General features: G+C 47.0%; 1 protein-coding gene across 1 annotated transcript; it reads left to right on the forward strand.

The window, feature by feature from the left end:
• Nucleotides 1–1,575: 1,575 nt before the first annotated feature.
• LOC115171671 (meteorin-like protein) lies at nucleotides 1,576–12,363 on the forward strand. The gene is made up of 5 exons (XM_029728695.1): nucleotides 1,576–2,588; nucleotides 2,968–3,353; nucleotides 9,115–9,174; nucleotides 10,995–11,312; nucleotides 11,435–12,363. The coding sequence occupies exons 1-5, from the start codon at nucleotides 2,497–2,499 to the stop codon at nucleotides 11,527–11,529; spliced, it is 951 nt and encodes a 316-aa protein (XP_029584555.1). The 5' UTR covers nucleotides 1,576–2,496; the 3' UTR covers nucleotides 11,530–12,363.

Genomic DNA, 12,363 nt, shown 5'->3' on the forward strand with positions numbered 1-12,363 from the left:
CCAATTAGCATGATGCGTCTTATGGACAGATGATGTAACAACATGTAAATGACATGCCTGCAGGGAGACAGAAATATTACAGTGCTGGAGCTGAGCTAGAGGCTGACTGTAACCATAAATAATCTCTGGCATTTCTAACACTCTGGCCCATTATTTTAATTGAGGACCCCAAACGAGCCCATTTTATTGCTTGAGGCCCCCATTATTAGCCAGATAATGATACCTTTGCGAAGAAAAAAAAAAGTTATGCAGGCAAAAAATGGACCAGCCCTTCTGGCATTTGCCCGAAATGCCAGATGGCTTGTCTGCCCCTATGGGGCACTGAACCACTAGCCTTCTGTAGAATTCAGTCAGTCTGCGAGCTGAATGCCACTCGGACTAGAGGGTTATTCTCTCTCTTTTTGTAGAATAACAAAGTGTCCATTCATGTTGCTCTCCCCAGGGAACTGGGCTCTGGCCTCCGAACACGTGACGCAAACAGACCAACCTGAGAGCGCGTGTGAAAATGAGCCTGGCTGTGACAACAGCGCGAGCCACTCAACTGCCATTGACAGTTACAAGGCCTTCCCTTAAAGCTGAATTCTGATAGACGATTGATAATAATAGCTATTCATGAGTATAGTGTGTAATACTTTTTATAGAATAAATTAAAATAGTGTAGGTTAAGAAATACATACATTATTAGTGTTTAAAATGAATAAAACGTGCCCTATTTTAGCTCTTAGCAGTTTTTTAAATCTAGCCTATAGGCCTACTGTGTAGTAATAACATAGTCTATGTCTGTTAAATTTCCACCCTGTTGAGGAAAGGACATATCATTTCGTACGCCTATACCCTAGCAGAGGACTTTTCCCGCAGCTGAGAAAACATCTGCCTAAATTCTCCATATGAGTGCAATTTACCAAACCACATTCCCATCAAAACGCATAAGCCTTTGATCTTGCGCCACTGGAGGGGGCCAACCAAGTCCTGTGAACAACCAACAGTATTATACACATGTGGTTGCTGGATAACCCCGCAAGATGTCGCCATGGACTTGACTTGCACCTTTTGTTGCTTGGGCCCAGAAGGATTGCTATTTTGTTCACAGGTTTTAACCCTCATAAACATTGAACCGAGACGCGCATGCCCTGCATTTTCCAGATGTGCATTACATGTACACGACCACTAGATAGAGCCCAAGTATCAAAAATACGTTGTGCCTTTTTCAGTTCTTGGCCTGGGCCTGTTCCTAGTTGGATACAACCAGGAATGGATTTCGTCATCATTACCGTTAATCGCCCTCCCCACCTTCTTCACCCCCACTCACCACCCAAACAACACTATCTGTGGCCGTTAGGCCTCCCATTCGTTTTATAAAACCAAGCCTATCATTACAAAATGCGATTTCAATTATATATATATATATATATATATATATATATATATATATATATATATATATATATATATATATATATATATATATATATATATATATATATAAAAAAAAAATATATATATATATATATATATATATATATATATATATATACAAAAAACATCGTATTATTTTGTTAATTTATTTGATGAGTTATTTACTTATATAGGCCAATGTTTAGGGGTTGAATATGCAAATATAAAGTGTTCGGAAAATACATAAATAAAAAGCTTCTAAATAAGAAGTAATTGGCAGTTGTCGTCATTTATTTCCCAAAGTTTCATGAAGGCTCGCTCCAATTATCCAGGTGTGGAAAAGCTGTGAGTCGCGCAGTGCAGCTGAAGGTAACAGATGGCTGGAGCCTGTACTGCGGATCGTCTTTTCACTGAATTAACCTAAAACAAAAGCTAAGAGAGATTGAACGCGTATTCAGTCGTGTGGGAACGTAGGCCTAAATAATGCGATAAAAATAAATGTAATTACGTTTTGTTCAAGCTTTTCCGATTATTGGACCCACAGGCTATTCCGATTGATAGCCTATACCTACAATTTGCCACAAATAGCCTACACGTTTTATACATTTTACACAACTTCTATCATTAAATTACGTAACGAAACGGTTTCGATTTACAAATCTTTGGGCTTGGTAATTACGCCATTGATTGATTGAATTTATTTGACAATTTGTAGAATACATACATAAGGGCGCTCCAGCCAGTGACGTCTCCACATACAATTTAAGAAAATCATGAAGGATAACACAATTAAGCTTAATAGCTTATTTCCATTGTGGTCCAACGGTAATGATGACGAAATCCATTCCCGGTTGTATCAACCATCATCATCATTACACATACACACAGACACACACACAGACACATAGCGAGGACATCCATTTTCTAGGGTGCAATTTACTATTCATACAATGCAGCCGCAGCGTCAGTCACAGGCGTCCACAGATGTTGCTAAAAGAGCATCTCAGTGAGCTAGCAGAAGGATTGGAGCGGAACATTGGTGATGTCTTCTCACCAAGTTGATTTTGGATTCTATTTTTATTCCTATATTTGGTGGTTGCAATGTCGCCAACTCTCAGGCTGATGTTCATGTATGTGCTGTTCCTCTGCTGTTTGTCTCCCTGCGCGGCAGACCTCTGCAACTGGAGTGGAAGGTGAGGGATTAGGCTTTTTTTTAGTAGCCAGAATTCCAAACTGGTATTGACTTTGGGATTGCGTTTAGCCTTTCTAAAAACTTTGTTGTCTAAATATTTATAATTATTATCTGTTTATACCAATATCCTAATCGTTTTCAGGTAATTGTGTATTCTTATTGTTGCATATTATTTCAATAGAACTACTTGCAGTTATCCTATCAAAATTGATTTTGCCAAAATAATACATGTTTTAACATTTGGATTGAGTGTGGGGGGGATAATATACTTATTCTCTGAGTATAGGATAACCTCTCTCGTCGTATATTATTTTCTGACCTGCATTGTTTTCTGAGTGAGTGTGCCCATTTGAACCCTTCTCCTTGTTCTTGGATTGCAGTGGTTTGGCGCGCGAGGCCAACTCGCGGACTGTGCAGCAGGTGCGGCTGCGTTGCACGGAGGGTTCGGTGGAGTGGGTCTACCCGGGCCAGGCGCTTCGGGTCGTCCTGGAACCCAACCTGTCCTCTGCGCGCCACACAACGGTCTGTATCAAACCGTTCCGCAGCTTCAACGGCGCCAGCGTCTACATCGAGCGGGCTGGGGAACTGGACCTGTTGATGACGGATGGAGGGCGGCCGGAGCAGGTGTTCTGTTTCCCGGCGGACGGACCTCAGAAGCCAGCCATCTTCCTCCTGGCGAACCCGCAGAGGGATATCAGCCAACGCGCAGGAGGCTTCAGATATGAGTTGCTGGGCAATCGGACCACTGCGCCCAACCTCGGCCAAAGTGTGTTGCAGGATGAGTATTTGACAGTGGTGGAAAAATGACCCAATTGTCATAGTTGAGTAAAAGTAAAGATTCCTTAATATACATTTCCTAAAGTAAAAGAGAAAGTTTCCCAGTAAAATACTACTTGAGTAAAAGTGTAAAAGTATTAGGTTTTATAAATAATTTTAAATTGCTTATGTTAAGCAAACCAGACGGCACAAGTTTATTTATCGATAGCCAGGAGCACACTAACACGCAGACATAATTTACAAACGAAGCATTTGTGTTTAGTTAGTCTGCCAGATCAGAGGCAGTAGGGATGACCAGGGATGTTCTTTCTCTTGATAAGTGCGTGAATTGGACCATTTTACTGTCCTGCTTACCATTCAAAATGTAACGTATACCTTTGGGTGTCTGGAGTAAAAAGTAAATTATTTTATTTAGGAATGTAGTGAAGTAAAAGTTGTCAAAACTATAAAGTAAATTACAGATACCACAAAAAACGACCTAAGTAGTAGGCTACGTCAAATGATTAGAATTGAAGTACTTTGCACCACTGACATTTGGAGATAATACAAATTCTCTATTTGTATGCCATGGTAATAAAATGTTCATTTGACACTTTTGTTGAAGTTGCAATCCCAATTGTAAATTGACCAAAAAATATATTGATATAAAAAAGTATCCTTAATACAAATCATTATGCCTTCAGATGTTTTTAAGTGGTTTTTACTTTAGACCCATCTTCTTGACCATCATTTAACCATTTCCAAGCAAGTGCATCAATAATTAAACACTGAAACATTCTAACTTAATCATAGAAGACAATAAACTCCTAGCATCACAGTACTTTTCACAAGAGGTGGGCTCATTCACTGTGTGGGTGGAGGGGTGTGCTGGGGAGACTGGCGGATAGTTTGGGGCCCAAAGAAATCAGTCAATTATCCAATTAAAGACCAAATCCAATCTTGCCTGGTCTAGGAAGCAGCTGCTGACCGGTCTGTTTTGTCTGGTGGTCTCATTTCCACCGGAGGGACAAAGCCAGGGAGCAGTGACCAGGGTGGCGGAGGGCCATTGGCCCCCGGGTATCTCAATGGAGACAGCAAATACTTGTTGGATTCTACAGATGTGTGTGGGCCTGTCTTAATGGGGTGACGTCATTCTCCTGTCCTGATGATGTGATGTCTGTCTGTCTGAGTCTTTCTCTCCCAATATTGACAGAGTGGAGGAGTTCAGTGGAGGATACCAGTGACTGGGGTCACCAGTCTGGGGTCATTCAATTAGACCGCTAAACAATAGAAGTCAAACATGGAGGTCGAGACTCATCAAGGCTTTTGATATGTGTGGGTAGTGCTCGTATGGTGGAGGAGATGTGAATGGAGTAGACACATGCCAGACATTCCTCCATCTGACCCCTTGACTTGTTGTCTGGATGAACTGAGGAGGGATGGATGGAGGGATGGAGCTGCTGGTATGTGTGTGTCAATGGAGTGGCAAGCTGTCTGTAATCCTCATCCATCAATCAGTTGTCTCAAGCCCAGCCGTCACAGTAGGGTGTTGGGTGTGGTCTGAAGGGTTGAAAGTGGACCCTCACAGTAGGGTGTTGGGTGTGGTCTGAAGGGTTGAAAGTGGACCCTCACAGTAGGGTGTTGGGTGTGGTCTGAAGGGTTGAAAGTGGACCCTCACAGTAGGGTGTTGGGTGTGATCTGAAGGGTTGAAAGTGGACCCTCACAGTAGGGTGTTGGGTGTGGTCTGAAGGGTTGAAAGTGGACCCTCACAGTTGGGTGTGGTCTGAAGGGTTGAAAGTGGACCCTCACAGTAGGGTGTTGGGTGTGGTCTGAAGGGTTGAAAGTGGACCCTCACAGTAGGGTGTTGGGTGTGGTCTGAAGTGTTGAAAGTGGACCCTCACAGTAGGGTGTTGGGTGTGGTCTGAAGTGTTGAAAGTGGACCCTCACAGTAGGGTGTTGGGTGTGGTCTGAAGGGTTGAAAGTGGACCCTCACAGTAGGGTGTTGGGTGTGATCTGAAGGGTTGAAAGTGGACCCTCACAGTAGGGTGTTGGGTGTGATCTGAAGGTTTGAAAGTGGACCCTCACAGTAGGGTGTTGGGTGTGGTCTGAAGGGTTGAAAGTGGACCCTCACAGTAGGGTGTTGGGTGTGATCTGAAGGGTTGAAAGTGGACCCTCACAGTAGGGTGTTGGGTGTGATCTGAAGGGTTGAAAGTGGACCCTCACAGTTGGGTGTGGTCTGAAGGGTTGAAAGTGGACCCTCACAGTAGGGTGTTGGGTGTGGTCTGAAGGGTTGAAAGTGGACCCTCACAGTAGGGTGTTGGGTGTGGTCTGAAGTGTTGAAAGTGGACCCTCACAGTAGGGTGTTGGGTGTGGTCTGAAGTGTTGAAAGTGGACCCTCACAGTAGGGTGTTGGGTGTGGTCTGAAGTGTTGAAAGTGGACCCTCACAGTAGGGTGTTGGGTGTGGTCTGAAGGGTTGAAAGTGGACCCTCACAGTAGGGTGTTGGGTGTGGTCTGAAGTGTTGAAAGTGGACCCTCACAGTAGGGTGTTGGGTGTGGTCTGAAGTGTTGAAAGTGGACCCTCACAGTAGGGTGATAGTGTCCAGTAAGATGATCACTATAAGAAGTGTAGATGATGATGGTTAATATGAGAGAAAGAGAGAAATGGGTGGTGATGCAGAGTATGGAGTGGGCAGACTGAGAGAGATAGATAGATTGTGAAGCGAGAGAGAGAATGATCAGAGAGCGAGAGAGAGTTGTGAGAAGACAAGACAAGTGAAGTGAAAGGATGTGCATTGGTGCTCCACAGGGTGATGTGTGCCCCTTTCCTCTGCAAAGACCCACACTCTTTCTCTAAACTTCTCTCTCTCTCCTCCCACAGCTAGCTGCCGTCCCTGCATAGACCCACACTCTTTCTCTAAACTTCTCTCTCTCTCCTCCCACAGCTAGCTGCCGTCCCTGCATAGACCCACACTCTTTCTCTAAACTTCTCTCTCTCTCCTCCCACAGCTAGCTGCCGTCCCTGCATAGACCCACACTCTTTCTCTAAACTTCTCTCTCTCCTCCCACAGCTAGCTGCCGTCTCTGCATAGACCCACACTCTTTCTCTAAACTTCTCTCTCTCCTCCCACAGCTAGCTGCCGTCCCTGCATAGACCCACACTCTTTCTCTAAACTTCTCTCTCTCCTCCCACAGCTAGCTGCCGTCCCTGCATAGACCCACACTCTTTCTCTAAACTTCTCTCTCTCCTCCCACAGCTAGCTGCCGTCCCTGCATAGACCCACACTCTTTCTCTAAACTTCTCTCTCTCTCCTCCCACAGCTAGCTGTCGTCCCTGCATAGACCCACACTCTTTCTCTAAACTTCTCTCTCTCTCCTCCCACAGCTAGCTGCCGTCTCTGCATAGACCCACACTCTTTCTCTAAACTTCTCTCTCTCCTCCCACAGCTAGCTGCCGTCCCTGCATAGACCCACACTCTTTCTCTAAACTTCTCTCTCTCTCCTCCCACAGCTAGCTGCCGTCCCTGCATAGACCCACACTCTTTCTCTAAACTTCTCTCTCTCCTCCCACAGCTAGCTGCCGTCCCTGCATAGACCCACACACTTTCTCTAAACTTCTCTCTCTCCTCCCACAGCTAGCTGCCGTCCCTGCATAGACCCACACTCTTTCTCTAAACTTCTCTCTCTCTCCTCCCACAGCTAGCTGTCGTCCCTGCATAGACCCACACTCTTTCTCTAAACTTCTCTCTCTCTCCTCCCACAGCTAGCTGCCGTCTCTGCATAGACCCACACTCTTTCTCTAAACTTCTCTCTCTCCTCCCACAGCTAGCTGCCGTCTCTGCATAGACCCACACTCTTTCTCTAAACTTCTCTCTCTCTCCTCCCACAGCTAGCTGCCGTCCCTGCATAGACCCACACTCTTTCTCTAAACTTCTCTCTCTCCTCCCACAGCTAGCTGCCGTCTCTGCATAGACCCACACTCTTTCTCTAAACTTCTCTCTCTCCTCCCACAGCTAGCTGCCGTCTCTGCATAGACCCACACTCTTTCTCTAAACTTCTCTCTCTCCTCCCACAGCTAGCTGCCGTCCCTGCATAGACCCACACTCTTTCTCTAAACTTCTCTCTCTCTCCTCCCACAGCTAGCTGCCGTCCCTGCATAGACCCACACTCTTTCTCTAAACTTCTCTCTCTCCTCCCACAGCTAGCTGCCGTCCCTGCATAGACCCACACACTTTCTCTAAACTTCTCTCTCTCCTCCCACAGCTAGCTGCCGTCCCTGCATAGACCCACACTCTTTCTCTAAACTTCTCTCTCTCTCCTCCCACAGCTAGCTGTCGTCCCTGCATAGACCCACACTCTTTCTCTAAACTTCTCTCTCTCTCCTCCCACAGCTAGCTGCCGTCTCTGCATAGACCCACACTCTTTCTCTAAACTTCTCTCTCTCCTCCCACAGCTAGCTGCCGTCTCTGCATAGACCCACACTCTTTCTCTAAACTTCTCTCTCTCTCCTCCCACAGCTAGCTGCCGTCCCTGCATAGACCCACACTCTTTCTCTAAACTTCTCTCTCTCCTCCCACAGCTAGCTGCCGTCTCTGCATAGACCCACACTCTTTCTCTAAACTTCTCTCTCTCCTCCCACAGCTAGCTGCCGTCTCTGCATAGACCCACACTCTTTCTCTAAACTTCTCTCTCTCCTCCCACAGCTAGCTGCCGTCCCTGCATAGACCCACACTCTTTCTCTAAACTTCTCTCTCTCTCCTCCCACAGCTAGCTGCCGTCTCTGCATAGACCCACACTCTTTCTCTAAACTTCTCTCTCTCCTCCCACAGCTAGCTGTCGTCCCTGCATAGACCCACACTCTTTCTCTAAACTTCTCTCTCTCCTCCCACAGCTAGCTGCCGTCTCTGCATAGACCCACACTCTTTCTCTAAACTTCTCTCTCTCTCCTCCCACAGCTAGCTGTCGTCCCTGCATAGACCCACACTCTTTCTCTAAACTTCTCTCTCTCCTCCCACAGCTAGCTGCCGTCCCTGCATAGACCCACACTCTTTCTCTAAACTTCTCTCTCTCTCCTCCCACAGCTAGCTGCCGTCCCTGCATAGACCCACACTCTTTCTCTAAACTTCTCTCTCTCTCCTCCCACAGCTAGCTGCCGTCCCTGCATAGACCCACACTCTTTCTCTAAACTTCTCTCTCTCTCCTCCCACAGCTAGCTGTCGTCCCTGCATAGACCCACACTCTTTCTCTAAACTTCTCTCTCTCCTCCCACAGCTAGCTGCCGTCCCTGCATAGACCCACACTCTTTCTCTAAACTTCTCTCTCTCTCCTCCCACAGCTAGCTGCCGTCCCTGCATAGACCCACACTCTTTCTCTAAACTTCTCTCTCTCCTCCCACAGCTAGCTGCCGTCTCTGCATAGACCCACACTCTTTCTCTAAACTTCTCTCTCTCCTCCCACAGCTAGCTGCCGTCTCTGCATAGACCCACACTCTTTCTCTAAACTTCTCTCTCTCCTCCCACAGCTAGCTGTCGTCCCTGCATAGACCCACACTCTTTCTCTAAACTTCTCTCTCTCCTCCCACAGCTAGCTGCCGTCCCTGCATAGACCCACACTCTTTCTCTAAACTTCTCTCTCTCTCCTCCCACAGCTAGCTGCCGTCCCTGCATAGACCCACACTCTTTCTCTAAACTTCTCTCTCTCTCCTCCCACAGCTAGCTGCCGTCTCTGCATAGACCCACACTCTTTCTCTAAACTTCTCTCTCTCCTCCCACAGCTAGCTGCCGTCCCTGCAATGACACAGAGCTCCTCCTGGCCATCTGCAGCAGTGACTTTGGTATGTATCAATAGAACATAAATAATTCATTATTGTTGTTATTTACAAATCTAGATCCTATATGAAACATTTATAAAAACGGTAAACAGCTATAGCTTTTGACTCGTGGTGTCCTATCTCCTTAGTTCTCCATAGATCCATGTAGCCCAATCTGTCCCCTCATCAGCTGGGTATCACCACTAATTTATGCTACAAAGGCCTGGGGTGGAGTGAGTGTTGGAAAGGAGATTTTGTATCTGTGTGGATGAGTTGGGGGGGTAGTGAGCCTGATCTGTTCCCAGCGAACAGCTTCTGTAGCTGGGCAGAGGGGCCTGACAGATGTGAGGGCTGAGGCTGCACAATGGGGGACCCATTGGCTTAAGGGTGCAACAGAGCAGAAGCAATAGTACCATTGAGTCCACTTCATTTATAGGCTGACTCCCGTGCCCTGATCTCACAAATCGCCATCATCGACTTTTTGATGAGAGAAAATAGCTGGCTAATGAAAGTGTAAATGGCCACAGAGAGTGAAAGGAGGGAATGGAGGGATTACTGTGGAGTGGGGGATGTGGAGGCTGAGAGGAGTGAGTGGGGGATGTGGAGGCTGAGAGGAGTGAGTGGGGGATGTGGAGGCTGAGAGGAGTGAGTGGGGGATGTGGAGGCTGAGAGGAGTGAGTGGGGGATGTGGAGGCTGAGAGGAGTGAGTGGGGGATGTGGAGGCTGAGTGGAGTGAGTGGGGGATGTGGAGGCTGAGAGGAGTGAGTGGGGGATGTGGAGGCTGAGAGGAGTGAGTGGGGGATGTGGAGGCTGAGAGGAGTGAGTGGGGGATGTGGAGGCTGAGAGGAGTGAGTGGGGGATGTGGGGGATGTGGAGGCTGAGAGGAGTGAGTGGGGGATGTGGGGGATGTGGAGGCTGAGAGGAGTGAGTGGGGGATGTGGAGGCTGAGAGGAGTGAGTGGGGGATGTGGAGGCTGAGAGGAGTGAGTAGCTGAGTCGAGTGAGTGGGGGATGTGGAGGCTGAGTCGAGTGAGTGGGGGATGTGGAGGCTGAGTCGAGTGAGTGGGGGATGTGGAGACAGAGAGGAGTGAGAGTGAGTGGGGGATGTGGAGACAGAGAGGAGTGAGAGTGAGTGGGGGATGTGGAGGCTGAGAGGAGTGAGAGTGAGTGGGGGATGTGGAGGCTGAGAGGAGTGAGAGTGAGTGGGGGATGTGGAGACTGAGAGGAGTGAGAGTGAGTGGGGAATGTGGAGACAGAGAGGAGTGAGAGTCAGTGGGGATGTGGAGACAGAGAGGAGTGAGAGTGAGTGGGGAATGTGGATACAGAGAGGAGTGAGTGGGGAATGTGGAGGCTGAGAGGAGTGAGAGTGAGTGGGGGATGTGGAGACAGAGAGGAGGGGATGTGGAGACAGAGAAGAGTGAGAGTGAGTGGGGGATGTGGAGACAGAGAAGAGTGAGTAGGGGATGTGGAGACAGAGAAGAGTGAGTGGGGGATGTGGAGACAGAGAGGAGTGAGAGTGAGTGGGGGATGTGGAGACTAAGAGTGGAGTTTTTGGAGGGAAGATTTGAATCCTTTTTCCACTCATACTCACACAGCAAGATCCTGGTAACTTTTTCATTTCCCTCTTGGCCGCTTTAAAAAAACACGTTATTGAAATGCTCACAACAATTTAGATCAGCTGAATCATACTGTATTGATGGCTGTTTAATTGATACATTTCTCATCTTTCTATTCATATTAATTGGTTTTCATTACAATAAAACATCATATTTATTAACATAACCATAAATGTTTGGGCTGACTGAAAACAGTCTCTAATGTTAGTCCCCTCCTCTGCCCCTCCAGTGGTTCGCGGCTCCATCAGGAATGTATCCCACAATGCTGAGCGGCAGACATCGTTGGTGGAGGTCTCAGAGGGGAGGGTGTACCGGCAGCGTAGCGGGGTGTTCGAGCGCCACACTGGCACCATAGGGGTTCCCGGTTCCAGTTCCTCATGGCACGGTCACATCCACACACTGTTACAGTGTCACGTAAAGCCTGGGGGTGGAGAGTTCCTTTTCACAGGGACAGAACACTTTGGGGAGGCCTGGCTGGGTTGTGCCCCCCGCTATAAAGACTTCATGTCCCTCTACCAATCAGCTTGGGCGGCTCGTCAGAACCCCTGTGAGTTCCCGCTGGACTGAGGGTGTGTCCCATTTCCTAGTGGTAATCCATGAGCCCTTTGACCTATAGGTAGGGTTTATTTTCTTAAATGGAACACAATGAGTCTCTTCTTTCTACCCCAGTTGGCGTGGTAATGTCGCCGTGGCAGCAAGCGAGCGAGATGAGTTCTTCACGACCACAGCGGTTTGAGAGATGTTGTCCCTTCTACTCCTCCTGATTCTATACCGCTCACAACACCAGCAGGGACAAATCTGTTGGAGCACTTGTAGAGCACAAGGAGTACAAGGCCCAGGGCAGGGGCCCACAGGGGACCCATCCAGGCAGCACTAGAGGGGCCACCCCTGCCCCTGCCGGCCCCAGCGGGGAAAGGCTTAGAGAGCCTGGCCCTTTGTCTGTCTCTCTTCTCAACGCCCACAGCTCCCAGAGACTAAAAATGGTTTGACTGCTGCTTCACGCTTTGTCTCTCCCCACACCAACTGCTGCTCACTTCAGGGTCTCGGCGTGAGAGGTGTCCTCTGGACTACTGTGGCAGGAAATCATATGAATTTAATGTCTGATTGTTGTTAGAGGTTTTATGTTCTCTTGTTTATTCCTTTGTACGATAGGTTTTGAAATATTTTATTGTAATGTAAATTAAATGTTTTGTAAATTCACAAGGATTTGCTTATTTACATATTGATTGTATCATTTTGGTTTTATTACAGGGTATGGATGATGCTACTGTGTAGGTGCAAACCTTCAGTTTGATTACCATTTATTGCCAAATATATAAGCAATGTTTGTGGGGATTTCTTGTGTACTTTTTTGATTGACTTGAAATGCACTTTCAAGCAATTACTTAAACCTTTGAACAAAATATTTATTTTGTTCTTCATAACATTCTTTATTGTGGTTCTTGAGCATTCTGGGAAAATATTTGTTGAAAATAGCTCCTCCTGTAGGAAATAATGATCATGAATGTTTGCATTACAATTTTCTGCAACACATTTAAATGACAAAAAACATCTATTGCACTATTGTATCTATTGTCTATTAAAATAATGATGTTGCA

Source organism: Salmo trutta, chromosome 32, assembly GCF_901001165.1.
Source record: "Salmo trutta chromosome 32, fSalTru1.1, whole genome shotgun sequence".
NCBI lineage: Eukaryota > Metazoa > Chordata > Actinopteri > Salmoniformes > Salmonidae > Salmo > Salmo trutta.